Raw genomic sequence first — 27,924 nt, 5'->3', positions numbered from 1 at the left:
TATCTCCATCTCAACCAAACTGATCTTTGCTTGGAGATACAAAATTTTGGATTGTGACTCCATTGGATTAGATTAGCGTCTTCGTTTAGAGAGATTTTTCAGACAATTTGCCAAACAAATGCACATACAGGGGTAACAAGGATTATAAGAAGACAAACAGACCCATGTTGCTAGACTCAGTTTATATGATTCCTTTTATTCCATGTAATACCACCTAGAATGAAACCCAAGGGTATTAATTTAAAAAAAAGTCTGACATTATAACATATGGCCCAAGGTTTTTTTGTTTGTTTGTTTGCTTTCTTTTAAAATTTTACCTTAAATGAATTGATAAACATGGGAGAATGCAAAAGGGGGTTAAAGAAAATATATTTTAAAAAACATACAACTTAAAGAACGTGAAAACAAAACATCCTTTTATCACCAATATTTCTCAGACCTGTGTTCACTTATAATGATGCAACTTAAAATTAATCTATTGTCCTTTGATCATGTTTTCACATTTAATTTCCTTTAATGCATTAGATTTTATATGACCATCTTGGATCTCCTTTCTTAAAAATGTTAATAATAATCTACTATAAATAGTTCTACATAACTCCCCAATATTGGTGTGGTTTACCATTGGGCTGGGTTCTGCACTAGGAGTGTGAACCAGTTTTAGTACTCATAAATTAGGATTTCACATTTAAATTGTTTTTTTTTCCCCAGGTTATATCTTTAGTAAATATGACAGTGGTCATTTTCTGTGGGCTTTTAAACATCATTTGATTGTTTTCAGAGTAATGTAGAGTTAATACTGACCACTGATGTCAAAGAAATGTGTTCATAAGCATTTTATCAGACTGGGATTTCAAAAAGTGATATTAATCAGTGTTTCCCCTGCATATTCAGTAGAACCAGGAGCTTAACCATCTGAGCTCTACAGTATTTCTGTGTTCTTTCATCTTGTGTGTGTCATCCATTCATTCTAACCTCTCTATGTCCAGCAGTGCCTCAAATAGCATGGACTAAATTACTAAAGGGCTCAGGCACTCTCAGACAGGAAACACAGAACCAAGCAGCATTCTTACAAGAAGAGGGCAAAGCCATGGAGAACAGTCAATTTAGATCTTGGTCTGTCTTTGCTCTTCCTCGTCAGAGCTGGAGTCAGAACTCGGTCTCTTCTCTTTGTTGTACTCGAATGAGTCTTTCCTGGCCATCTCCAAACTCTTTCTCCTCTTCTCTTCAGGGTTGTTCTGATTAAACTGGGCCTCTATCTTGCTCGGGTCAGTGTAGACATAGAAATATGCCATGATAGAAAAGATGATGCACACTAACACCAGCAGAGAGGCAAAAAGGATGTATTCGGCCCACTAGTGAACAGAAACACACACACACACACAATTAATTTGGAGCTAAGTTTAAATAAGAAGTTTAAAATTTTGGGAGCAGGTTTTTCCAGCTGTTTTGGTAAAACTGTGCCACCGCTTGCCAGAGCTACAAGTTGGTAGGTACCTGCTCTAGAACATTCCGCACAAGCAGAACTGATCAAAACTGAAGCTAAAATAAATAATAATCATATAAATAGATACAATTATTATGTACATTTTAAGTTGGTTTTGTATCTTTTCACATATATGTTTAGAATTTTGTACAAGTAGCAACCAGGCAGATTATTCCTGCAGAGGATACATTTTTTACCTCTCCCCAACCGTTTATTTTTATTTATTTATTTATGACTATTTGAAGGTAAAATGCTAGATAAGTTACATATTTAACATATATTACACAAAAAAAAACTATAAGGACACTCTTTATCTATTAATATACAGTTTATAATTTCCAAAATCCTTTCAATTTGAGTTTAAAATCTTCTACATCGTGATGTTACGATTGGCTATGTTCAAATTTACCATGATATAAAGTGCTATAAGAATGTAAGGTGTAAGATGGAGGAAAACGACACCCTCTGATGTCAAACGAGATCAACTGTTCTGGCAGCATAATAAAAATGATTTATAAAACAGCACTGGTGGAATCCTAGTCTGCTGACTCTTAAAAAAAGGCAGGGGTTGAGTGAGAGTGAGAATAATTAATGGGTACTAACATATAAATATAATCCACCTACTTTTTCTGGGAGTTGTGCAGCCTCTGCGATAATGAGCACAATGATGTTCCCTACAGCAACAGTTAACAGCCAACCAGCCTGCAGCACCGACTTCATGTTGCTGGGTGCCTAGAGAGTGAAATGAGATTCAAACAGATCTAAATATTACTTAAATAATAAAAGACATCAAGACAGCGATTCCATATTTTAGGTCTTTGGCTGAGTTAGGACAGACTTTTTTTTTTATCCAATTCCTGTTTAATTATTTGCATTTTCAGTTGTTTCCAAGCTGCTTTGGCAGTGTGTCAGACATAACTGCACCTGTGAGTAGGAGAACTCCAAGCCAGTGACGGAGAAGACCACCTCTCCTGCAGTCATGAGGAAATACTGAGGAATCTGCCAGGCCATGTGGATGGTGTTAGGCTTGATATCCACCACTTGGCTGATTTTCTCCCCACACTAAAGGACAAAGACAATCGAAGAAGCATTAGCTTAATCAAGCAAAAGATATATTCAGACTACAATCTGGCTCTAAATATTAGTTACCTTGTCTCCAAATGTAAAGGTTGATGGAATGAGCAAAGTGTAAGAACTCCCAAAGCCCAGTTTTTGACTGTAGAGACACTCCTCTCCAGTTTCTTTCCGGATCTTGAATTGAGCACTGAGATGAAAAGAAAAACCTCAGTCAGAACAAATAACTTTCCTAAGTATAACTATATGGGACATACAGTATATAATTAAAAAAATATATTCTTAAATTGTCTTACTCTCCCTGCGGTAACAAAAAATATTTTGACATTTGATTGAAGCCCAGGTCACTGTCCTCCAGGTTCCCCACTGTTACATTCAGAACTGAGTTATATCCATTAAATATTCTGGAGAAGGAGAATTCAGCACACATGAAAACAATTGTCATCCAGTACTAAAATCAGTAATAAGTAATAAGAAACTATGTGAAAGGGTTAAAGTTGTATTAGCATTTGAAGCTGGATATTAAATTGTTTTAAGGGATCACAAGTGAAAAATATTAAAAACCAGGTTTAAAAACTGAGATATAAGGAAATCACTTGTTATAATTGCTATAATCACTTATTCTGTTTTCATTAGAAAACAGGATTTTTTTTCACCTTCAGTTATTGTAGACGTGACAAGAAAATCAAGGAGAAAAATACGTACACACGCAACTTAGGCTTCAGTACAAATGAATTTGTTTAAGATGAATGACAATTTTCAAACTTGCCTGACAAAATTACCGCCCTGCTCCGGTTTTGAGTCACTGTCATTGAACTGAACATAGAAAGACATGTTAGCACCTCCATGTATTTGTATTTTAAGATAAACTTAATTTAGCCATACAGGAAACACATAAGTAAAGTTTAACAGAAAATTCATTCAGTGATCCTTTTTTCTGTATTAGTATTAGCAGTAGACATTTAGAATGTATAAAATTTGGGGGGGAAATATCTGAAATGCTCCCTTTTGTCTCTGTAGCTGAATGTCAGAGGCATTTCGTTATTTGGCAGAAGTTGGACACACGTCTTTGTTTAATAGACATATGTTATAATAATGTGTAATGTGTCTTTGTTTTGCCAGACAAAAATTGTATGTATGTGGCATTCATGCTTACAGATAAAGCCTTGGCTTTTTCTTCGGTGATGACCATGGTAGTCCGAGCACCGTCAAGTAAATCGACAGGGTAGGAGTAGTTAGGCCCCAGAGTCAGGATAAATGGTTCATTATACGTCAGGTAATCATCATTGCCCTGTAGAAAGATAAGATTAGAGGACATCTGAATGTCATCCAGCCTTAGACTTTGTAACCATAGTGACTTAGAACAGATTTACTAAGCTAAGTTAGTGTCTGTGTAATGTATGTTATATTGAATAGAGTACCATGAAAGCCTTCAATTCAATTGTATTCATTCCAGCTTTGATCTCCAGTGGTCTGTTTAGCATGTTGATGAACTTCACTTGGCCTTCAGTGCTTGATGGGAACTTAGGCAGGGTTTTCTGGAAGACGAATGGAACTGTGCTTTACAAGATGGCGTGTGATTAAGTCATCCAGTGTGAGTTTCTGCGTGTGTTATTCTTACATCAATCTGTATCTGGACAAGAGCAGCAGCCACAAATGCAATGGCAGCAAATAACATGCCAACAGTCATCCTCTTTAATGGGCTGCAGAACAAAAACACACACATAGACATTTAAGTTAATCTCTGTAACTTTACACTATATTCCATCACATGGAACAATGCTTTTAGAGACCAAAATGATAAAGGCCTGATTTTGTATCGTATAATACTATATAAGTTGTTGTTATAAGTCTTGGTTATCTGGTGTAATCCCTAATATGGTGTATTAACACTTAATATAATTAACACAGATGTAAACATATAATCCATAAGTAAATCCCTAATTAACACATTAATATGAATGAGCAATGCAGGATATCAGAATCAATACATTTTCCTTTGATAAGAATGAACCTTTTATATCTACACAGGTGTCTACAGTATATAGGGAGTCCACCTCTTTTCACAGAGGCCACCATGTTGCATCACTACACTTTTACAATAGCTGAAAACAGACAAACTAAACTAATAATTTAATATAACATGTACTATATAAAACAGAACTTCAAAGTATAAAGTCATATTTATTTCTTTACTCTCTTACAACAGACCATGCACTGATAAGGGCCACGTGAGGTAGCAAAGCTTTAAAAGATATCTAGTCATCCAAATTTGAGTAATAAATCCTGAGAGTCCTTACACAACCAGATAATATTTAATAGGTAGTTATTACATAAGTCTTTCAATAGGAATAGTTTACAATATGCCTGTGTTATCCAAAAAGACAAACTCACCTGAAGTTTAAGTTGCATTTTGAAATCAGCGGGTAGACCACACTGTCCATGATTGGCACCAACAGAAGGATCAGGATAGGGTTGACAGTCTGGTCGGAAGAAGGTAAGTTAGTCTTTTAAAGCATATTCAAATTCAAAAAACACCAGTAGCATACAGGTAGGGATGTCATGACCATGACAATAATGTTAAGTATAATTGATGTATATAATTGAGAAGTGTCTTACCTGCATCTGGTCTGGCTGGATTATAAGTGCGCCCTGTTGAAGTAACAAAGGAGAGAGAAAGACAGAATTATATTTAATAACAAGGCTTTTCTGTTGTTTGAAATCAAGATTGTACAAAATGAAACACTTACAAAGTCACCGTCCATGTTTGTTGCCTGGAGAGTCCATCTTGAGCCCTGTGGATTACACACAGTTATTACTTAATTTGCCTTTCCATCCTGCCAGCACACTTTTTGTTTGTCTTCAACAAATTTACCATCAGTTCAGGACATTTTGAAGGGTGGATGTCTCAGTGTGACAAGGAAAAATGGGATCTCAATAGTCTGTCAGTGAACTCCCACAGTTTTATTTACCTGTTGGTCAAAGAGAGCCCAGAACATGGGCAGAGGGATGTAGAGGAACAGCACCTTCAGCACCATTTTCACCTGGGCAATCAGGAGTTTCTGGAGCCAAACACAGAAAATGATTAGGATTCTATAGTGTGCATGTGTGCTTGTGTAAGTGTGTATCACTTACATCATATTTGTCGTCAGCCCAGTCCATCCAGTGTTCTCTCTTAGGGTACTGAGAAGAACGGTGATCAAATCGGTTCATGATAGCAAACTATAGAGAAAAGGACATTTCCATGTGAGTTTTGCCCGTAACCGGAATCCATTTTGTCACTGTATCTGAATGTTCACAAAATGCATTAAAGTTTAAATAAATACTGCATGATATTCATAGGCTCTATTTTAAATCACTGAAGTTAAAGATTATTCTGATGAAACCACTCACCCCTATGCATTGGCAGACTTTTACCATGATGTTACCCTGTGGGGCCGTCTTTTTGTACATACCACTTCCAACAATAAACACAACTGCAAACACAAAAACACACACACACACGTCACATATATACTGAATACATTATAAACATATGACTATTTATCGAAGACAATGACCAGGAAATAAATGAGTTTATGGACATTCTTATGATGCCTTATTTAACAGTGCTTGCACTATAAATATTTATGGCAGCATTTTCTTGTACCCCCTTGTTTAATGAGTGCAATAAAGTTGTAACTAATTGGTCTTTTAAATCATTGGTAAATCATTTGTGCATGACTATCTTTCAACTTGGCAACCCAAACATACAAATTTCAGCCTTTGATAATTTAGTTTAGACAAAAATTAGTGTAACGTCTGTATGTGGTAGCGGGAATGCAATTTTAATATGCATATGCAATACGTGTTAGGCTAACAGGACACTTTATAAGTTATTAAATGTGCACTCCGATAAAGTAGCAGTTAACTCCCAGTACATTACAGGAGTCACAGGAGAGAAAATTGATGTAGCAGAGGGTCAAAATATCCTGACATTTTTTAAATCAATATGGCTCAATATTTAAAAACAACTACATAAAACAACTACATAAACAATTTCATTAGACCCTTTTTGTTCCACTTATGCTTGTGTTTTTCAAACTCATGACATATGAAGTTTCCAAGCTCAACCTCGATGACTCCACTGTGACAGCACTTCTTCAACTTGACAGAGCCACAGAAAACAATATACATTACAGTCAATCGAGATGAGTTGTTCTTACTCAGAGCTACCACCATCAGAGCAGCGGGGACACCAAAAGCCAGTGGGTAGCAACTCTGCTGAGTGTGAATACCACACTCCTTAGCTGCAAAACACACAAACACATTTTTATTCCATTTGTGTGTCAATAACTTGTTTTATGGTCTGAGATCAGCTTCGGTGTCCATTCCTACCTCTGAGGATGGGAGTGATGACAGTGGACAGCAGACTGCCAGCATTAATGGACAGGTAGAAGATGGAGAAGAAGGTGCCTCTCTCCTTCTCCTGTTAGAAACAGTAGATTAACACATGTCAGACAGAAAGCACTGCTGCACATTTTCTTATTTAATCTGGGTGCATTTTTACAACCTTTTTCCTGATACTTCTATAACACACATTTCATCAGTGGCATTAATAATATAAGATAATCTTTAGTCTCTGGCCTTGAACAGTGTGATCGGTGAGACAGACGTGCCCATGGTTGGTAGTTAATGAACAACTAGATGGAATGAAAAAGATAGAAGAAATGCTGACAAGACACCATTGATAGCGGAGGTTCAACAATTTAAGTGTATAACATCAGTGCTAAATTCTGACTGTTCTCTGGAGCACAGAAGCCTCAAACATTGTGACATGGAGAAAGTCTGGAACCAGCAAGACTGTTTCTAGGGAAGTGAGATAAGATTCTCTGATCACTAGAGACACATAATCACACTCCTTGTGCAGAACACTGAGCACTGTATCAAGTCAACACTAGGCCCGTTGGGCTTCTTAGTAGCAAAGGCTGGGAGACTGGCTGCAAAGTGCGAATGACCTAAGCCAAAAAGCTTTGAACAATGGTTAGTATTTCTTCCTAAGGTAATTCCTGGACCTTTATGAAAAGAACTGTAAAACAGTGTACATATAGCATTTTTTGCAGAAATGCATTATATTCATGAAAGACTAAAATCTTTTAATGATGACTGATGAATAAATATGACGTAGGTCGCACGATTATGATCTTGTTCTCTCATGAGATAATGAAAATGATGCGATGGTTCCCTAGTTCTCATAATTACATTACATTCATGTCATTTTTAAGATTAAGATTTAAGAACTTTAATTCATAAAATCTTTATTATTTAGGGAATTTGTTTTCTAGTTATTATAATTAATTGATTGAAGTATTTGATAAGTGATAGTTATTTTTGTGTTCTCTTATAATTATGACCTATTGTAATACATGTGTATGCATTTCGTAATGCAATCTGCTTCCGTACTATGTACTGTACTATGTAAGCCCAATCAAATATTAATTGATTATTCACTTATTGTTTGAAACGTTATTAGTCATATATACAGAATAAAGAGCTTGTCTGAAGGAATAAATGTCCAAAAATAATAATTTAATTACTGCACGTAGCTAGTTCCAGGACTCTTCTTGGAAATGACAAGGAAATCTAAGAGTCCGTAAAATTATTACCAGCATACACTCACCAGCCAATTTCTTAGCTACGCCAGTTCAATGCTTGTCAACAAGAATATCTAACCAGCCAATCACATGGTAGAAACTCAATGCATTTAGGGAACAATGGTAATTTAAGTGGGTTTGATTGTGGCATGGTTGTTGGTACATGACAGGCTGGTATTTAGAAACCCCTGATCTACTGGGACCTGAACATCTCTAAGGTTTACAGAGAATGGTGTGAAAAAGAGAAATTATCTAGTGAGCATTATGTGAGTGAAAATGGCTTATTGATGGCAGATGTCAGAGGAGAATGCCCAGACAGGTTTGAGCCACTAAAAAGGTAACAGTAACTCAAATAACTAGTCTTTAAATCTAGTGTATACAGAAAAGCAGCTCTGAATGCATAACACATGAATCCTAGAAGCAGATGGACTACAGCAGCTGAAGACCACACTGACTCAGAAAAGGCAACAATTTGCAAGAACTCCACAAAATTGGACACTAGGATATTGGAAAAACATTCCCTGGCCTGATGAATCTCCATTTATCCTGTGACATTCAGATGGTGTGGTCAGAATTTGGCTTAAACAACAGGAAAGCATGGATCTATCTTGCCTTGTTTCAACGGTTTAAGCTGCTGCTGGTGGTGTAATAGAGTTGGGGATATTGTCTTGGTACACTTTGGGCCTCTTGGTATCAACTGAGCATTGTTAAAATGTCCCAGCCTTGTTGCTAACCATGTCCATCCCTTTATGGCCACAGTGTACCCATCTTCTGATGGCTACTTCCAGCACAATAACACACCATGTCACAATACTAAAATCAACTCAAACATGACAATGAGTTTACTACTGTACTAAAATGGCCTCTACAGTTACTAGATACAGGTATCAATCCCTCAGAGGGAATTTGGGATGTGGTGACACAGGTGATTTGTATCAGATGTGCAGCCAACACATATGCAGCAACTGCATGATGCTGTCATGTCATTATGTTTCACAATCTCTAATGAATGTTTCCAGCACCTTGTTGAATTGATGCCACAAATCATTTCTGTTCTGATACTAGCAAGGTGTGCCTAACAAAGTGGGTGGTGAGTGTATGTTTGAAGATTAGAAAAGAGGATCAGGGACATAATAAAATTTATTTGAGTTTGACTTTAAAGCCAGAATTGTGAGGAATAAACTTTTTTATGGTGGGCCTTATCCTCTTCCATAGAAGATACATGGTGTCCTGTATTGTTGAACGTCATGACTGGAAGGCTGTTTCTACAGTTCTATCTCTCCTTCCCTCCCGTGTGTGTATGTGCGTGCGTGCGTGTGTTGTGCCTGCGAAACATCAAACCTGATCGTCTTGAAACTGGTCTCCACCAAAGGCAGCCACACAGGGTTTGATGCCACCTGTTCCCAGAGCAATAAGGAGCAAGCCCACCATGGACAGAGCTCTGGGGTGAAATCACAGCACAGACACTGAGTCAGTACATGTCAGCTGTGTTTCTGTTGTTTTAAACTGTTTCACGGTCAACTTACACATGGACGGTCATGTTGTCAGGGGTGCCATCTTTGTTTGCATCTGTGATATCATTGATAGCACTCACAGCCATTACCACCTGCCCCACTGCATAAACGATGGACAGGTAAACAATAGTCCTGCGCAGAGGGAGGCGGAGGAGGAAGGAGCAGAGATTTAACGGATGTAAAACACGCTCAGACAAGAGATAAGTGTCCAAAATCCAAGGGTAAAATTTAACAGTTGATTCTGTAAGATGTCCATTTGCCTATGCATAGAAAGATACAACATATCTACAACAACAAATTAAGACAAAACCAAATTGCAGTTTATGACCTGGGTATTTTGGTGATTTTTTTCTAGAATGAACAAACTGTGAAGTAAGATGCTTTTTTTTTTTAGTTGCATGTAAGAAGATGTGCAGAATTTAAAACTCACTTGAACTTTCCGAGCCATGAATCAGCCACAATGGCTCCCAGGATGGGTGTCAGGTAGCAGAGGGCCACAAAGGTATGGTAAATGGTGGTAGCCAAGTTCTCATCCCACCTCAAAAAGTACCTAAAGTACAGCACGAGCACGGCTGCAGAAATAAAAATGTAGACAGGGATGTATTTTTAAAAAGAGGAAGATTTATCCAGAACTTACAGTGTAAAAATACTTTGTTAGAAATAAAAGTCCTTCCAAATTTTTATTTGAGTAAAGATTATATAGTTATATTATATTTTATTTTAGTTACAATGCAAACAATATTTCACCATGTAAACTGAGCATGTTTATTCAGATACTGTACTTAAGTACTGGAGTATTTCCATTCTGTTATACTTCTACACCAGAGAAGTATTATACTTTTTACTCTGGTAAGACAAGTGTACGAATTGATCAGAACAATCAACTCACCTCGCATGCCATAGTAGGAGAAACGCTCGCAGAACTCATTTATCACAATGAAAAATATGCTGACAGGGTATCCAAACACCGTGGGCTGCCAAAAGTGAAAGGGAAAAGTTAAAGATAATACTGATCTGAATGTGGAGACATTTCTTTGCAGGTTTAAAAACCACTACATGTGAAAACCCATATGAATTCAATCTTTTTACGTTTTAGAACAACTTGAGAGTCTAGAGTTGGGTATTTATTGTTGTGATGTTGAGCAGGATTGTTTAATATGAATAAATATGGACAAATGTATTAGTCTTTACAATTCTGTCTCTGTGAACTAAAAAAAATACACAGTACAATAAAGGTTGGACTTACAGACTGTTTCTTGGGCTTCTTCATCTCATGTTTGTCTGCAGCAAAAAAAAAAATCATATTTTGAATATCTATAGTATAAAATACTTATACAATGAAATTGGTATAAATATAAAGCAGCATTTGCATAAATGTTAAAAATGTCAAATTAGTCCTGAACAGAAAAAAAAATTATCTTAAACTTGCAGGCACTGTGACAAAATCCCAATGGGTTCCTGAGTGTCCCAGTCATATTCTTTCTGTCCAGAACAGTACTCACCTGCCATGGCTGCTGTCTTTGTGTAGATCCCCGCTCCACCTTAGTCCTTCAACAAAAAGAGACAGAGACACCAGTGACCTCCGTCTATATCCACGACAGGAAGATTAACCTGAGACCAGCCTCTTATGTAACCTTCCGTCAAACCACCTGCAACGCCCACTTGTTATTGGACTGTGGACCATCCTGTCCAACAACCCCCTACATGCAAGTTGTCATTATTCCGACCTCCCAACACTTTCTCTTCGTCAGTATCCCAGCTGTGTGTGTAGGTGTTTGTGTGTGAGTAATTACTTTATGACTCAGAGAACTCATGTGCAGAAAAAGTCCTGCCTTACAGATAAAGAAGAGGACTGGTTACGCCAGCTAATCATCCTGCTTTCCACACAAGTTGCAATATTATGCAGGAGAACTGTATTACTACTTAAACAAAAGACTGATAAATCAGAATAGGTAAAATATTATATACACATATATTTAAATGCAATACATGTTTGTAAAACCTTTAAAACCTCTTCAACTGAAAAGGTAAAGCTTATCAAAGGATAAACACACACAATAAAACACTAACAGGACTTACAGTAAGCCAGACCCATGAAGTTTAGCATCCTACATCTGTCAAACAATTATACAGCAGTTTCCAACAGGACACAACAAGATGTGTGTGCTTGTGTTTGTGTGAGGGGGAGTTGGTAGGTGGGGTGGGGGGATTAACGAGTCTATATTGTGGGTTTTAGAGGAGTCAGCATCCCGATGTCACTCGTGTCTCTCCTGTTTCTCTCCATCAAGCATGCAGGTCAGTGCGAACCAGTAAATGCATTACAGAGCTCCATTTACCCTGGCACTGACCAACACACTTCCTCATTAAAGCACACACGTATTCAGAAAGGTGCATTTAAGAATTTACTAACTATAATTTATCATGGTTCATGCCAGCGGATGGACATTAGTGACATTCACACATGATCATTCTATTATAAGTTCTTTTTTAATCTAAAAATAAAATTACAGATTTGGTATGGATGGATGGATTTAGCTCAACATGGTCTAACTTGCCAAAAAAAGCAGTATATTTTTTTTATTCTGAATAATGGAGATTCTATTAAAACAATAATAATACTAATAATAATTATTATTATTACTATACTATTTAATACTGAATTTTACTATATTATACTACTTAGACACATTTACTACTATTATATTATACACTGATTGGCCATTTTATTTGGTACACCTATACAATCTAATGCAGTCCAATACAGCAGCTTTTACAATTTTGTAATTTCTGTTTTTCTTAGAAACTGTCAGAAAGATGATAATTCTACTCTCCAGCCTATTTTAAAAAAAAATGAGGGGGTCAAAACTTTTGAACCATCTCTTCTTAAAAATGCACTCTAGTACAACTCCACTACCCACTATGCTCTCAATAATACACAGACAGTAGAATAGTAGAGTAGTAAGGTTCTAAAAATGGATTGCTGTATTTTGTCAGAGCTGCTCTACTTAAAAAGTAATTACCAATGATTAAGTATCATCAATGTAGAGTATAAATCCTGCAAACAATGTGTCTATAAACACACAACACTTTCAACTGTGAAAATGTTTAAACTTACCCATAACAACACATAGTCCAGTCATCCACCATGAGTCACTCATCTTCTGTATTAAAGAAGTTTTTTTCTGCAATGCAGTGTTTCTCTTGTGAAACTTACAAAGGCCTTACTGACAGTTGGAAGTGTGAAGCTTCTGCTTTGCAGATAATGGACAGCTGTAAGCCTTATCAGAAAAAAGATGGGGGGCCCAGAGAGTCAAAATCTGTGGAAGGATTGAGGACCCGGCTGCTCTTTAAAAACACACAACATAACATGTTTTCATATTTACTTGCAAGAAGACTTATACAACCTTAGCTCATAACTTAATGTTTGACTTGCATTTAAGATTAAAATTTGAAGTTTTCTTGTATAATCTTTAAAAAGCCAGATACTGGATAAGGTAGGGCAGTGCTATAGTGTGTACCTCAAAGTATTGGACAGAACTGAGAACCGAACATGCTATTAAATCAATTATAGATTTGATTTTTTTTATTAAACATATATACATGATTAGTTGTTAAGTACAAATCTTTATTGTACCTCACAGAAAATAAAAGGCATCAATATAACAGACGTACAAACAAAGGAGTAAATTACAAATTGTCACACCCTTGTCTAACATTGCACATTGCCTTGTTTTTTTTTTCAATGTCTTTGGCAAGAGTGGTTTTCTGTGCACTAGACAGCCTTGGTAAAAAAAGAAAATATACCACATACTTTCTTTTATTTACAGAAACTAGATTAAAACATTGTGGTCCACTTGGCTTAAGACATGTCCTAAAATAGTGTTCTTCCAAATGTTCAAGGCAAGAGAAAAGATATACTTTGCACAGGAAAAAGCATCTGCTGTAACAGAGCCTTGATGAAAAATATAAAAACGTATCTAAAAATACTACTATATACGTACGGTTGCAGCAGTAGTATTTATTTTTAATAAAAGCTCTTACATTTTCTTACAAATCCTGTACACACATGGTAGCCATTTAGTTAATTCAAATAAGGTTTAGACTTTGGTCCAACACAAATAATGTCGATAATATCAGATAATCGATAATATCTGTTGGTTGACGCATAAGAAACCAGGAAAATTAAGAAAATATTTTGTTGTCATTCACTATACTGCATACACACTTGCTTATTCATGCATATGCACATATGCATAACCCCATCTTACATAGGATAATACAAACTATTCATAAGGATAAATGACCTAAATTTAAAAATAAGTTGACATTTTTGTCGGAGTTTAAAAGTCAAAACAGTATTCACTGAAGTCTCCATAGGAAACAAGAACAGTGACCCTACTGATGTCAGGGAGTGAACGTCAAATTTTCAGCTCATGTCATGTTGAGAGATAGCGGGAGAAAAAAAAAATACCAATGGCGCATGATTTTAGGTTGTGTTTAGGAACTAAGAATGTGTCCTCAATGATTCTTCTTGACAGGCAGGTATTCTGGCCAATCATTAGAAAGATTTGAAAAAGGCATGAGCACTTTTAGAATATGGTGGTTGAGCCATGAGGGTTGGCACTGGTTGGTGTGCCGCTGATGGCATTGAAAATGCCTAATGAATCAGACAGAGTGGTCCTTGAGGCATCATCCACTGGGTTTATCTAGAAGAAACAGGCAGGAAAGAAGAATATAAGAGATACTTTTCAACATGAAAATGAAAACATGCGTGTTTAGTCTAGGGACGGTAGGAAAATTATTTTAAGGATCTGGATGTTTTAGTTCCAGATAAATAAAAGTTTTCATAAATTCAAATTTAACATCATCGTTCCTTTGTGAAATTATTACAAAATATGTTAAAAAGATGGCAGCATGGTCCCTGGTTTCAATCTTGGCCAGCCAGAGAAGATGTATATATAGAGAGATATATATATTGGCTCCAGCACACCACAACTCCTAATGGGATACGTTAAGATAATGGATGGATGGATGGATGGATGAACATTGTATTTGTTTTTATTCAAAGAAAGGGGCCAAAAACTTTGAAGAAGGCCTTGAGTTACCCCCACCACCTGATTCACCACCACCCCTAATTCAATAATTTTTCTACTGTCCCTTATTGTAATATGTTATGATAATGACATCCAATGAAAAAAGTAGCAGTACCACCCAATCTGTTCAGGCCAGCACAAAAAGAACAGGAGATAAGAGAGATGGTTAGTAAACAAGCAGAAGAATGCAGCTATTTAAGATTAAATAATTAAGCAGCTAATAGTATAACCACCTAAAATAATGTTAACATGCAGCTCAACTTATTTCACATGGCATTTGTTGAATTACAGAACAAATGCAATCTGGTAACATAAGAGTAGCTAAATATCAGACATAGTAAGATGGGTGGGATGTAATAACAGCTGATCATGGTCTGAATTATACAATATATGCAGTAGAATCTTTTGACTGAATCTGTAGACTCTGTAGAGTCTACCTGCTCATGCATGATGTTTGACAGCTCCCTGGTCAGGTCCCTGTAGTTGGCCTTCATCTCATCATGATACTCTTGCTGGTCTTCTTTGATCAGCCGTTCATTCACTGCCAGTGCCTGACCACAGGTGTCTGCAAACTGCCTGGGGAAACATGGACAAGGATTTTAGTGATAAATTTGAACCTAAAAAAACAGTGCGCTGCTATAGAGTTGTGGACAATACAGGTAGAGAACAGAAGCTTTAGTGTTGTAAGGTGTGTGTATACATACATGTCTGTGTGTGTGTGTGTGTGTGTGTGTGTGTGTGTTATTAATCAGCACCTGAAAACCTCTTTGAGCTGTTTGACCTTGTTGTCAGGATGTTTCTTGGCACTGGTGTCATCTAAGAAGGCTCTGGCATAAGCAAGAGGACCAGCATTTACCTGGAAGAAAATGGGGATCAAAGATCATACATAACACCCAAATTATTCTTAAAGAAATTAATTATTTACAGACCTTGAAAAATAAGCTTATCAATTGTACCTGAACACTAATGCTGCCTTGCAGTTTGAGCTGTAGACGGATCATGTCCACCTCAGAAACAGAGCACAGCAGGCGCAGCTCAGCCACCTTGGCACTCATTTCATCTATGGCCACCTCTATTGGGCCTAGGTCAGTTTGATGTTGGTACATGACTGCTATGCGCTTCTTAACGTAAGGAAAACAGTGTGTGGCTGGGTAGAAATAGAAATGGTGGAGAAACATGTTTTTTAAAAATTAATGCCAATCACACACAACCAATTTTTTATTGAGAAAACTATATAATCATGTGCTTGGCTACTGCTTGGCTGATACATCCATAGTTTATCCAAGTATTTCAATTTGCTTTTAAACAGTCACTGAGCAAGTGAGTGTGTGATAAGCCATTATCAGTTAGTGTGATTATTAACAAGGCAAGATAACAACTGAACTTTGGGATAAAGTGGACGGCTAAGCACTGTAATAAACCTCAACCGGCCTTATCTGATTGACATTTCGGGTAACTGAAATTAAGGAGAGACATCTGAGAGTTTTCTGTAATCAATAAAAACTAATGCGAACCTCATTCTGTGCTTCCTGATATTGCTAATGTGACTAGAAAAACATTTGTTTAGGTAATTCTTCGGTAAATCTTCCACATTTTTCTTTTTATCCTTCTTCTCCTGCTACCGTGTGTGAAATTGGAGTCTGGACATTCTCATGACAAATTATTCTCATTTAATGTGTTGTGACCCACTGGTGAGAACAGTCCGCCGTTTACACTGCTCCTCCACTCCTCCCTGCTTCTTGCCCGACACCGTGAATGGTGTCTCAAATACAAAGCGCCGGATGTTGTGGCTCTTCTCAAAGTCTGTCTTCCTATCCTCAAACTCCTTGTCTTCGAAGTATGGTGTGACATGGGTCACCTGGATGTAGGCGTATTTGGAGTCTAAATCTTTTGGGTTCACCTGTGGGGAAAAAAAGACAGTATTTTAGAAGAAGTATTTTAGTTACACTCAGAAAACTATAAAATCCCACTGTGCTAATGTAAAAGAATAGTTTGGTAACGGTTTCCCTATTGTTACAGTCTTTAATAAGGTAGCTATCATTGTCTTGTCTGTGCATTACCTATGTCCTATACTAGTATAAAGAATAAAAGTAGTAGGAAACAACTAGCTTGGCTGACAAGGTAAAACTTCACATCTTTAATTTCTGTTTTCTTATCTCTATACAGATAAAACAGTAAATAATACAAGTGATTTTATCAGAGAGTAATGGACCAGAACTATATCTTTGAAGAAAGCATATCTTTGACATTTAATGTGAAACTGTCTCTCATTTTGCCATTTTGAATTCACTAAATACAAGCAAGCAAATGTGCACACTTTAGAAAATGTCACATGAAGTGCATTTTTGCCGACATGGAGGAGAAGTAGAATTAAGTATATTATAGTCATTATAATTTCTGAATAGTTGGCATAACATTGTGCTGTAATGATAAAGCTGTCCCCAAACTCTGCTTTACAAACCTATTATAACATGATCACATAAAACCAGTGCACAACTGCCAGGCTATACAATTTGCTGTTAAAAAAAAAAAATGTTATCCCACCCTGCCAGAGTCCTGGATGATCTTGACATTCTCCTGGCCAAACTTATCAGAATAGAGCTTCAGGAGCCTCTGGGAAATCTCAGACAGGGGAGTGAACTTTGGTTCCTTATAAATATATTCCTTTCCATCCTCATCCTCAAAGAAGCCCTGCAGAAGAGAGAAAGGCAGTCAAGATGTTTGTCCATGACGCCTGTCATTGTAAGCCACTTTATCACCTGGAGCTATCATCAAGTTTGCAAAATATAAAGCTAAGTAATAAAAAATATAAGCTAAGTGTTTAATTCTGTCAATTCAGTTTTGGTTTTCATCCAGGATATGTGTAGTATCTCCTTTTCATTAATAAACAAACAAGTAAAATTATATTATTAGTTATTAGTTCTTTATTAATTAAATAATTTATTCATGTATTTATTTGGATGAAGAGCTGGACCCACAACTAGACTGGACACTGTTGAAGAAATCACATCTTAAAAACAAATTTGAGAGTTAACAGCATCAATGAAAGAAACCAGAGAGCTTAGACATATGAAACTTTAAAGCAACATGCAAATAGTACAAATACTATATACTTCTTAGGGGAAAAACCATCATCTTTATATTAACACATACATAACCACTACCAGTGTGTATCTATGGAAAAGTACACAGACAGACAAGTGTGTGGCTGGAAATAGGTCAGTATGATCACTGCAAGAGGGAGTAAAACAGAATTAAAATAACCAATCAAGGAAAAGGTTAATGGGGAGGTTACCCAGAGCAACATCACATCAGGCTACAGACGTGAGAATCTATGTTCTAGCTTTTGAAACTCAATATAGCACAAAAGCTTTGGGGAAAATTACAACAATCCTGGTCAAATGCAATCAACACACACAACTACACTGCCACACACTTACCGCAGCCTTGGAGGGAGAGGAGAAAAAAGAGAAGGCTCTATTAAATAGAGTTTCACAAGGGGCGGATTTAAATTTCATTTGTGTATAAGAAGGAGATGCTATCATGAATGTGAATGCATAAACAAGGCATGAGGTAAGATCATGCTTTTAATAACCGTTTGAATGTTTTAAGTTATCGTTTACTCTGGTCATAAATTGTTGGTTAATTTAACATATGTTATTACAGTTGTGGTTCTTTTTTGTCACCTTGGAAACTTGGAGCCTTACCTGTCCAAAGAAGGCCACTCTAAAGTATGTGCCCAGCAGTCTCTTGCCAGTATGCATCACCTCTATTACTTTAGTATAGGCACGGTGGAGGGTGTCATACAGGTGGGTTAGTTTCTGGTGCAAAAAAACAAAAAATAGCACAACATTAAGCCAATGTCACAAGAATGAGCCAAGACCACAAAAAGAGAAAACTTTGTAATAAATTTGAATCAAATGTCAATTATCCACTAGAGAGTAAATCCAACTCAATCTTTCTGTGGCCTTTATTAACTGCAAAGTGTAAGTGAATCTAAAAATATCTATGTATGCCGATTTGACTGAGTTCTGATATTGAAAAGTACACATTTTGCCATAATTTATCCCAAACGGGCAAAAAACATTCAACAGAGGTTCTCACTGTCAGAGGAGCATGCATCATATTTTGAAAACAACATTTCTAATTTTTTTCAATAATTACTTTCTATTTTAAAAAGTTACGTTACTTCAAACCAGCCAAATTGTATTAAATTTAAGGCAAACAGGATGCAGCTGATTACAATAACAACCCTCAATAAAGGGTCTTAATATTTTTATGAGTCAAAATTATTGATTTTTTAAAATGTATCTGTGCTCACAGTAGAGATTACCTCAAAGTCTCTACGTTGTTCATAGATGGGAATAATAAGCCTGTAGACATCAGCAATGAGCTCATAACGCTCCGCCTTCCAGAGGCCATCAGCACATGCTTCCAACAGCTCCATCAGCACCTCCTGAATACACAGACACACATCCAAATAAATCTAAATGTCAATAAAGTCCCCTTTCCCTGCAGTATATCAGTGTTGCAGGACATCTCTGCTTGTTTGTGTTTGTCTTGGAGTCTACAGTGCATGCACAGTGTTCCTGCAAAGACAGCAGACAGGCAAGGAAATGGATTTATCATTTCCACTGTTTTACCTCGGTGATGAGGCCAGCTCATAAAGAGAAAAGCTTCTCAGAGCAAATGGAAGGTAAAAGCACCTTTCATTGCCTACAGATCTGTTGACCAACTCGTAAAAAGATCAAACATTCTCTGCCATCACTTTGAATTTCACTGCATTATCACTTTACCTAAACACATGGTCTCAGGCCTCTCTGTCAACAAGCTGCAGAGTTTATGAATTCTACCCACCTCCAGGCGTGCTGACCCTGAGCCCTTGTCAGACTTTCCAAGATTATTCCACCTGCCAGCTCAGTGATTATCTTCATAAACAACACATGTACCAAGCCCTGTGTCAAAGTCTACAATATTTTCAATTTATTTATTAACTGCACCGACGATTTGATACGCTTTAAAGAGATAAGAGATGTTCTAGATCATTATACGACACGTGATACCAATGAGGAAAAAAAACATCCTAAATGCAGTGTCAACAGAGAGGGAATAGGAAATTCTAAAATACAGTGAACAGCATATGGCATGTAGAAAAGATTACAGATATACTAACCTCGTTGAAGTGAACATCCTGCATCCCTACATCCTCCATCATGGCTGCCTCCTCATCGATGTTTGGAGTGATGATCCGGAAAGCTGAGCAGCCCTGCCTGAACATACCTATAATACAATGAGATACACCATAAGTGAATTAAGGACAAACAGAATTACTACATTATGGTTTTTTGCCCCCAGTTGCAGTTTACTTGCATGTTTGTCCACAGTCATGTTCACAAGCCCACATTTATGCTAGATCTAATTATATTCCCCACAGATATTTCTGGGACAGGATTGGACTGACATAAGTTCACAGTGACTACGACTTTTAACAACCACAATCAAATGAGTTTATATCGTATCCTGATGGTCGCTTGTGCCAAATTTGAAGAAATTTCATCAAGGGATTGCCGCCATGTTTACAAGGATGGATAGATGTAATGTCACAGTGACCTTGAGCATTGGCTTAGGCCTACCAAAGCCGAAGGAATTTATATATGAGTGTAAGTGGATGACTCTTTTAAAAAAACGAACTAAACATTAATCTGAACAACAAAGTGTAATCTCTTAATCCTTTATTCCCAGTGGATGTTTGGAGCTCACGTTCACATGAATGAATGGGTGTGAGGTCACATTGACTTTGACCTTTGACTTTTAAACCCCCAAATCAATTCATTTCATTTGTGAGCCTTGTTAAATATTTGTGTTAAATTTGAGGAAGTTATTTCAAGGCATCCCACAAATAGGATGGGTGAATGGGACAGATGTGGGTGCACAGAAATTGTGACCTTTGACCCCAAAAAATCCTTGTGTTTTTATCCTTGTGTTTGATGTGTGTGTGCCAAATTTGAATAAATTGTTGTGATGTTGTCTTCATCAGAATGGGCCGACACAAGGTCACAGTTACCTTTAATTTAGCCAAATTTTAAGAATTTCTTTCGATGTGTTCCTGAGATATCATGTTCACAAGAATGTGACAAAACGATGGAGATCATTTGAAAACATAATGAGGTGGCTACAGCTGCCAATGGCACAGAGGCATAAGAAATGCAATTGTTTTGTATGCTATGACGAAATGTACATTCAGCCAACAAAACCTTTTCCTATGAGGAATAACACTTAAGCTAGTTTTAAAGCATATTTTTATAAAAATAATATGTTTAAGTAATTAAAAAGAATAATAATAACACAAAGGAAATGTCAATATTTGAAATTAAAAAACGGAATTTACATTATCATTTTCCAGAACTGTAGATATAGATTTTACTAAAATACTGTACATGGAAGCTGTAACATTTATGTTAGTCTTTTAATAGACAAGAACAACACTTTTACAGCAAAGTAAAAAATCCTAAACAAAATGCAAATTTTTATTAGTGAGATCTTTCTTTACACCCCACAACACTTTAACAATTACCTTGTTCCTTTCTTAAATTATAATAATTATAATATTTCTTCCTGGTATTACTAAATACCAAATAACTTTCTTTTTTTAAGGGGTAATACCATACCCAGGAGAGTTTTTTCTCATGGAGTTACATAAAAAATATCTAAAGGGTGAGTTTGTGTTTTGGGTACACATTGGTGTGTTCTTCAATGTAAAGGACTGAGAGTTCCACTCACTTTTAAACCCTCTAACCTATAAACAGACTTTCATAAAAACAGATCACTTCCAGCGTCTGAACACAGTATGTAGTTTAATAAACAAAGAAACAAGACAGGCTTATCTAGAGAGTGCGGAGTTGGAGTGTTTTTAACACGCGACTAAAGAGATGACCCTTGGAACGTCTTGATTTTATTGTTTGGTGGTGTATTTATTTACTGTATCATAATTCCAGTGAATAATATAATAATAATAATAATAATACAAATAATAAGTAATAATAAGTAATTTGCAATAATATGACTAAATAATTGTAGTTTTGGTATGCAGTTTGTAAAATAAAAGTAACTAACAATTACTGTCCACAATCTTTCTTTGGTACATCATCACCACCATTTATTGAGTTTATCTAAACAATAATTCCAGGACAATCTTCTGTCCAGTGTGGTACCCCTTACCAGTGACTCATTATATGGCATCTCTAAACTGGGGTCATAAAAATGCTGAAATGGAGTTCAAATGGTCAACGGCTATTTACTGTAAAAGGAATCCTGCTAACCACTGCTGCATTCTTGACTCACCTTTCCGCCACAGGTATTCAGCCACCAGAGCAGCAACATGCACGTAGCACATGGCTGCCTGCAGGTGAAAAAGAAAAGTTACAGGATCTCACATAAACCTTAGATAGCAAAGCATTGAAGTGCTCCACACTTCTTTACTATGCCTATTACGCTGAATGTAAAATAACTTTGTAAACCATACCTCTGAAAGATCACCATTCTTGCTGTGGATGCGAGCCATGCTGTCCAGCCAGGTCTTGCGTAGCTCAGGTGTGCTGGTGTAAGACTTGGCCAAGCTATACTGCAAGTCCACCAGCATCTCTGGGTCATTTTCATGCTCCTTCATCTGCTCTGTAGCCATCAGGACTGTTCTTATGCGCTTCATTAGGTCTTTCACATCTGATGGAAATGCTGTGTGCTGCAAAGTACAATTGTAATTAATCAGGCTTTTCGTGTATTTAGTGTGTATTTTTGCATATTTTTGCATGAAAGTGTCAAGGATTGCACTTTAAAAGCAGGATTACTATACATACTAATACAACTAACAAGCTGCAAGGACAACAAAAATACTAACTCAATTGGGTACGATTAGGCTCCATTTCCAACCCAAGTGGACAGAATTACAAAAACAATAATGAATTAATTAAAGCATTGCTAAGATGAAGTGGCTGAAAAGAATCAAGTACATTTACTCAAGTAAAAGTTAGGCACTGTTCCTTTTAATAGAAATTATGAATAAGAAATTTACAATTTAGAGGAAACTATTTCATTTTATTTATTTAATTAAATTAAATTCCACTACATTTGTTTCACAGTTCTAGTTATTGTTTACTTATTACATTCACGATCACAATTCACAATCTCAAAACAAAATATAATCAACTACTTTAAAATGAACTGATGTATCAGTAAAGACATTTCAGTGTATAAAGTGACTAAAATCAGCTCCTCCTTGTCCCACTGCATCATTGGTGATGACATCAGACCTGGTAAACCATGAGCTTGTGTTGTGGCTATATAGTTGTTGTGTCACTGTTCAGTCAAAGTGACCCAAGTTTTCGATGGTTGTTTTAGTTGGCTAGCTGTTCTGATTCTGTTTGTGCAAACTTTACCACATGAGAACAACATTTTACTGGGTATGCATATTTAATGCAAGATATATCTTTGTTGTATTTTGCTGCCAAATGCTGCTGAGTTTGTTTGTGGTTAGCAGCACATTAGACTGAACTAGACTGTCACAGAAACCTGGGATTATATCGAAGTGCCTCCATCATGTTGCTGTTACTGTTCATCATCAGTGTGACAGTAAATAAAACTTTGCAGTCATATCCGTATAACATCCTTTAATTACTCTACCATGTCAGTCGACATTCTTCATCTTCTGATGATTCGTTTACTCATTCAGTTACAGCTTCAACAAATGCACTCAACTCTGTTTATGACAAGGGCTCAAAATACGACCGATATTTACAACAGTTTCAGAAGACTGAACTATTCTCCAAAATAGTAAGGGGAGACAAATTGTAAAAGTACAGAATGATCCCTGCTGGGCCTTTAAGGATAAGGAAAGTGAGAATGTCAAAGATTATTAAACCATTTGCATCCACTTCTCACCTTGATGTTTTTGTCACTGTTGGCACAGTTGTTGATGATAGAGAGAGAATGCTGGAAACGGGTACCACCGATGCCGATGACATCAGCGATCAGCTGACTGACAGCAATTACCACCTGGGTGAACATAAGAGTATTACCACACATAATCACCACTAGCTTAATCCATGACCTAGAGCACACAATAAATGTGCATGTGCAAAACAGCAAACAAACTAACAAACAAAAAAACAGCACTATAAGAAACATGTACCTGCAGATGCGTTCGTACAAAAGACTTGCGGCCAGTGTAGTCAAAGTTACTCTTCATGAGAAAATAAAGAAGGTGAGCTGCATCACTGCGAATGGAGCTCAGCTTGGAATTACAGCACTTAAGGATTTCATAACACAGTGAGGCACACATGTCGGCCCGGCCGTCAAAGAAGGTGCAAGGGAACTGAAGAGAGACAGGATGCAATGCATGTCAAATGAAAATTAGTAAGATAACCTGCCTTAAAAGGTGGGATTTCTAAATATGGGTAAAGAGACAGTAAACCAAGACATGGATACTCTTTCACCTTGTAAATAAAGGTCCTGAGTGAGGTGAAGACCTGTTTCAGTGCTGCCTCGGACTGCGGGATCTGCAGGAAGCACAAATGCACCTGGAAAACTTTCTTCATGAGGGGATTGTGACCCAGGTCAGAGTTTAGCTGCATCTTTGGACACATGAGAATGTAAGAAAAAAGAAAACCACAATGTGATCAAGACACTGGGTGTATTTATGTATTTTCATCAAAATAATTTCTCAGTTAATACCTTGAATCCCATGATGAAGATGCTGAGTGTGTCCAGCACAGTCAGACACACCTCTGTAGACACATTGGCCTCCAGCAGGCACTGGCTACTCACATCTGTTTCTGCGTGAGAGTACACTGCAGAGTAAGAACAGACACAAGGTCGCTGTTATCAGATATCACTTTATTGGAGCAATATATGTGATTTTTTTCCAAACATAGCTCATTATCAGCAGGCCTCTGCTTATCAGTTACTGAAGGATTATTAAAAGGTACTTACAACACAGGATATTTATAATATCTGAAAAAACTCTGCAACACTGGTTGGCCTAATGGAAGGTTCTTCTTTATTGTGATAATATGTTTTTTGTACAAGTCCTTAATCAGGCTGGACTACTAAAGCAGCAACATTGCAGCTCTTTAATAGTATATCTAAACACCATTATACCATTATATGTATGCTGATTTCACTAAGTAACAGTGGTCAAATTGACAGCAAACTAATTTATGGGGCCTTGTAGCAAGAATTTCCTTTAAAAACTTAATGCTCTGATCTAAGTTTTAAAGTCAAGTTTTTTATCGGTGATTGCTAAATATATTCATGGAACTCTGGACTATGGGCACAGACATGGGGAAAACAATTACTAACTTTACCATAAAGTTACATAGTAGGGGCTTACTGTTGTTGAAGGTGTGAGCATTCTCTAGAGTTCCCAACTGCTGCAGACGGGCATGCAGGATCCCTGCTCTGTTACGAGACACAGGTAGAGTCAGAGACTTCTTGTCTGGAGCTACAAGTCCTGTCCCCTCCTGGCTCCTGTCGGAGAGAGGATGAACTTGGATGTGAGTTAACTGTTGTTTTTTAAACTGAGACCAGAGAAAGTCTGAACTTCAGTAATGAGGACCAATATACAGCATTGTGTATTTAATTAAATTTCTTAGCTTTAATCTAAAATAGTCCTCTCAATGACATCACCTATTATAATCAGAGAAAGGCATACTAACGTTTAATACGATTCAGATGCATGCACTCCCTTAACTACAATCACTGAAAGCAAGTTGCAAAATTAGTGAAGTTAGAAAAAAGACAACATCTTACCCATGCAGGAGGGGCCAGGGGCCGTAACATTAACCAGAAAACAACAGTGCTCCGCACGAGAAGACAAATCAAGAGCAAGGGAGTTAAAAGATTTAGTAAGAGTTTATAAGCCTGTGCAAAGGTATTAGTTACACTGCAAAGAGGATCAATTTGTATTAGTTGCAGTTTAAGTATGAATTTGTGAATTCAGCAGCAGATGATATACAGTATGTATACAGTATCATACTCTGGAACAGAATATCTTTTACTTTACCTGGTGATGAATCTCTTCCCCATGTATCTGAACTGATGAAGGCAGACCCTGCAATAGAAATTATAGCTCAGTCACAGACCATTATTAGAATCAAGATCTCTACTTATGTAGAGTGAGTGTAGTGCCATGTAAATGAACAGACTAAACATGTGTGTGATATCAGTTTTCGTAAATGTCAGCAATATTTACCAAACATTTAATAGTCAGACGTATACTTGTAATATCACCCAAGCCTCACATGTATATAATTACAAAGAGGCTAGTTTGTATGTACTTACTCTATTAATGTGAAGAAGTCCATTAGTTCAGAAGAGGTTGCTTTGTTCCAGTAAGTAAAAAGGGCCTCTAGTAACAATGAAATGCCAAGTAGAGAAAGAAAAGATTTTGATTTTTGATTTGTTTTATCAACTTGGGACAAAATGAAGTACAATGACTCAAACAGACTTTCCTACCCTCTGACATGCTCTTGAGGATATGCAGAAAGCACATGAGCAGGTTTTTGATCTCATCTCGCTCCAGTTTGTCACAGCGCAGCACAGTGCTGCCCAGAGCCAACGCACCCTGGTTCTAATGCACAGGAGATCAGTAAAGAGAGACACACAACAAAGAACAGACACTATTGTAGTTATCAGCAGAGTTGCAGAAGAGTATTTTTCTTGGTGGGTAAAAGAAAAAAAGAGAAAAATAAGAAAACTTGGGCAGCTGTGCTTTAAGATATCAACATCAATTGAAGGTTTGGAGAAAACAATTATACTTAAAAAAGAAAATAATACGAAGAGGACTAAGGGGTTAGTTAAACAGAACACACTCCCTAATGTGGGACACTCAGAAGAGAGGAATGTTGTGAGGAACTGGAGTATTTTGGACATATTATACAGATACAGTCTATGCAAACCAGAGTGTATTCTTTATATGTGTGAAACACAGAATACCATGAGGATCAGATCTGGTTTACTGAAACAAATCACAGTTTGCTGCATTCTGTACAATTCTATCCAAACGTTGCCAGATAAGAGGTCACACAGATCAAACAGAATACTTGTAAATTTATGTTTTCTTCATGATTTCCATCCAGCCTTTTGTCTGCAGTCTTTCTGTCATTATTACTGTCACTGTCCTGTGGCAGGTCAGGGAGGGGTACTGTGAGGAGGGAGAAATCCATTGTGACTCGCTTGTTTGCATGGTTGAGAACCGCTTCTCTGCCCTCTGGGTTTAAGGGAAGAGGGGGCATGTTGAACGAGTACCTCCTGTTAAATCGCTCCTTTTGATGTAGTTGGGGGTAACAGGAAGGGGTGTGGCTGCTCTGGAGGAGCAGGTGGAAGGACAGTGTTGATGTCCAAGGATGCAGATGTAGGATAAAAATAATTAGGTTGCTGTTATAGGTTATGACCTTCAGACACTGACAACCTCAGATTGTGATCTTGGAAGAACACTAGAAAGGAACCATTCAATGTCAAGTACAGTTTGTACAGACGTAATTATTATGGCAATCAAAACATCTTCATATATGCATGTGACTATTAATTCAAATGCCAAATGATTGCAAATGCAGTAGTTGTTAATTAATCATTCATGCTTTCATCTACCTTCTCCAGTGAGTTAGTTCTGTCACTGCTCTTGTCCAGGAAGCTGTTCCCAGAGTCAGTGGAGACCAAGGAGCCTCTAGAATCTGCATTATGAACTGAGCTGAAATTTGGAGTGGAGCTGTGGGGGGAGGCTATAGGGTCAGAACACAAAAATACTATAGTTTAAATGAAGAACAGGTGTCTCGTACAGTCACTGGTTTGTAATTCTGATTACAATTTCTGCTGCTTTAGTTCTGCTTAGGTGCTTATCATTATCAAGGAGTCACCTGTTCCAGAGATGACCCCAAGCACATCTTTGGGAAGAGCATTTTCTATGCAGCTCCCAGGTTTCTGAGGAGTCACTATGGAGTGTAGCACTATAGAGTCCTCTCTCGTATTCTGAGAAAAAAAAACAATGTAAAATGCAACTTATATTGGGGAATACAAAGTCTGGGACTTGTTGGAGATAGTACATACAAGTTGCTATTTAACCTCCTGCCACT

The 27,924-nt window shown here is 37.1% G+C and overlaps 2 protein-coding genes across 2 annotated transcripts in view; both read right to left on the bottom strand.

Annotated features, from left to right (window-relative positions):
• Positions 1-176: 176 nt before the first annotated feature.
• On the bottom strand, positions 177-11,366 carry slc15a1b (solute carrier family 15 member 1b). The gene is made up of 23 exons (XM_067492848.1): positions 11,210-11,366; positions 10,954-10,988; positions 10,597-10,681; positions 10,138-10,279; positions 9,720-9,839; positions 9,535-9,634; positions 6,938-7,028; positions 6,766-6,849; positions 5,954-6,036; positions 5,696-5,782; positions 5,533-5,622; positions 5,311-5,355; positions 5,180-5,212; positions 4,955-5,043; positions 4,182-4,263; positions 3,982-4,098; positions 3,717-3,851; positions 3,330-3,376; positions 2,857-2,964; positions 2,636-2,750; positions 2,411-2,548; positions 2,111-2,218; positions 177-1,355 (listed from the first exon to the last, which is right to left on the bottom strand). The coding sequence occupies exons 1-23, from the start codon at positions 11,214-11,216 to the stop codon at positions 1,107-1,109; spliced, it is 2,190 nt and encodes a 729-aa protein (XP_067348949.1). The 5' UTR covers positions 11,217-11,366; the 3' UTR covers positions 177-1,106.
• A 1,902-nt stretch (positions 11,367-13,268) lies between these two features.
• Positions 13,269-27,924, bottom strand: part of LOC137108679 (dedicator of cytokinesis protein 9-like) — a 42,026-nt gene continuing 27,370 nt past the window's right edge. The window contains 22 exon segments of the mRNA XM_067493563.1: positions 13,269-14,323; positions 14,325-14,413; positions 15,238-15,376; positions 15,556-15,656; positions 15,757-15,947; positions 16,490-16,700; positions 17,345-17,491; positions 18,508-18,621; positions 19,134-19,256; positions 19,974-20,080; positions 22,142-22,199; positions 22,323-22,538; positions 23,735-23,848; positions 23,985-24,167; positions 24,289-24,426; positions 24,527-24,642; positions 25,185-25,321; positions 25,857-25,904; positions 26,135-26,201; positions 26,309-26,423; positions 27,443-27,573; positions 27,709-27,820. Of these exon segments, the coding sequence (XP_067349664.1) occupies positions 14,266-14,323; positions 14,325-14,413; positions 15,238-15,376; positions 15,556-15,656; positions 15,757-15,947; positions 16,490-16,700; positions 17,345-17,491; positions 18,508-18,621; positions 19,134-19,256; positions 19,974-20,080; positions 22,142-22,199; positions 22,323-22,538; positions 23,735-23,848; positions 23,985-24,167; positions 24,289-24,426; positions 24,527-24,642; positions 25,185-25,321; positions 25,857-25,904; positions 26,135-26,201; positions 26,309-26,423; positions 27,443-27,573; positions 27,709-27,820 (2,715 nt within the window). The 3' untranslated portion in view covers positions 13,269-14,265.

This window comes from Channa argus, chromosome 23 (genome assembly GCF_033026475.1).
Source record: "Channa argus isolate prfri chromosome 23, Channa argus male v1.0, whole genome shotgun sequence".
Lineage (NCBI taxonomy): Eukaryota > Metazoa > Chordata > Actinopteri > Anabantiformes > Channidae > Channa > Channa argus.
The sequence above is the reverse complement of the archived record's forward strand: the minus strand, read 5'-3'. Positions and strand labels throughout refer to the sequence as shown.

What these genes read in the sequence shown, in the direction of transcription:
- slc15a1b (XM_067492848.1), bottom strand. An exon ending in GACAACATGACCGTCCATGT is followed by an intron (nt 9,635 to 9,719) that starts GTAAGTTGACCG and finishes ATTTCACCCCAG; the next exon opens with AGCTCTGTCCATGGTGGGCT. An exon ending in TCTGATGGTGGTAGCTCTGA is followed by an intron (nt 6,037 to 6,765) that starts GTAAGAACAACT and finishes TTGTGTTTGCAG; the next exon opens with TTGTGTTTATTGTTGGAAGT.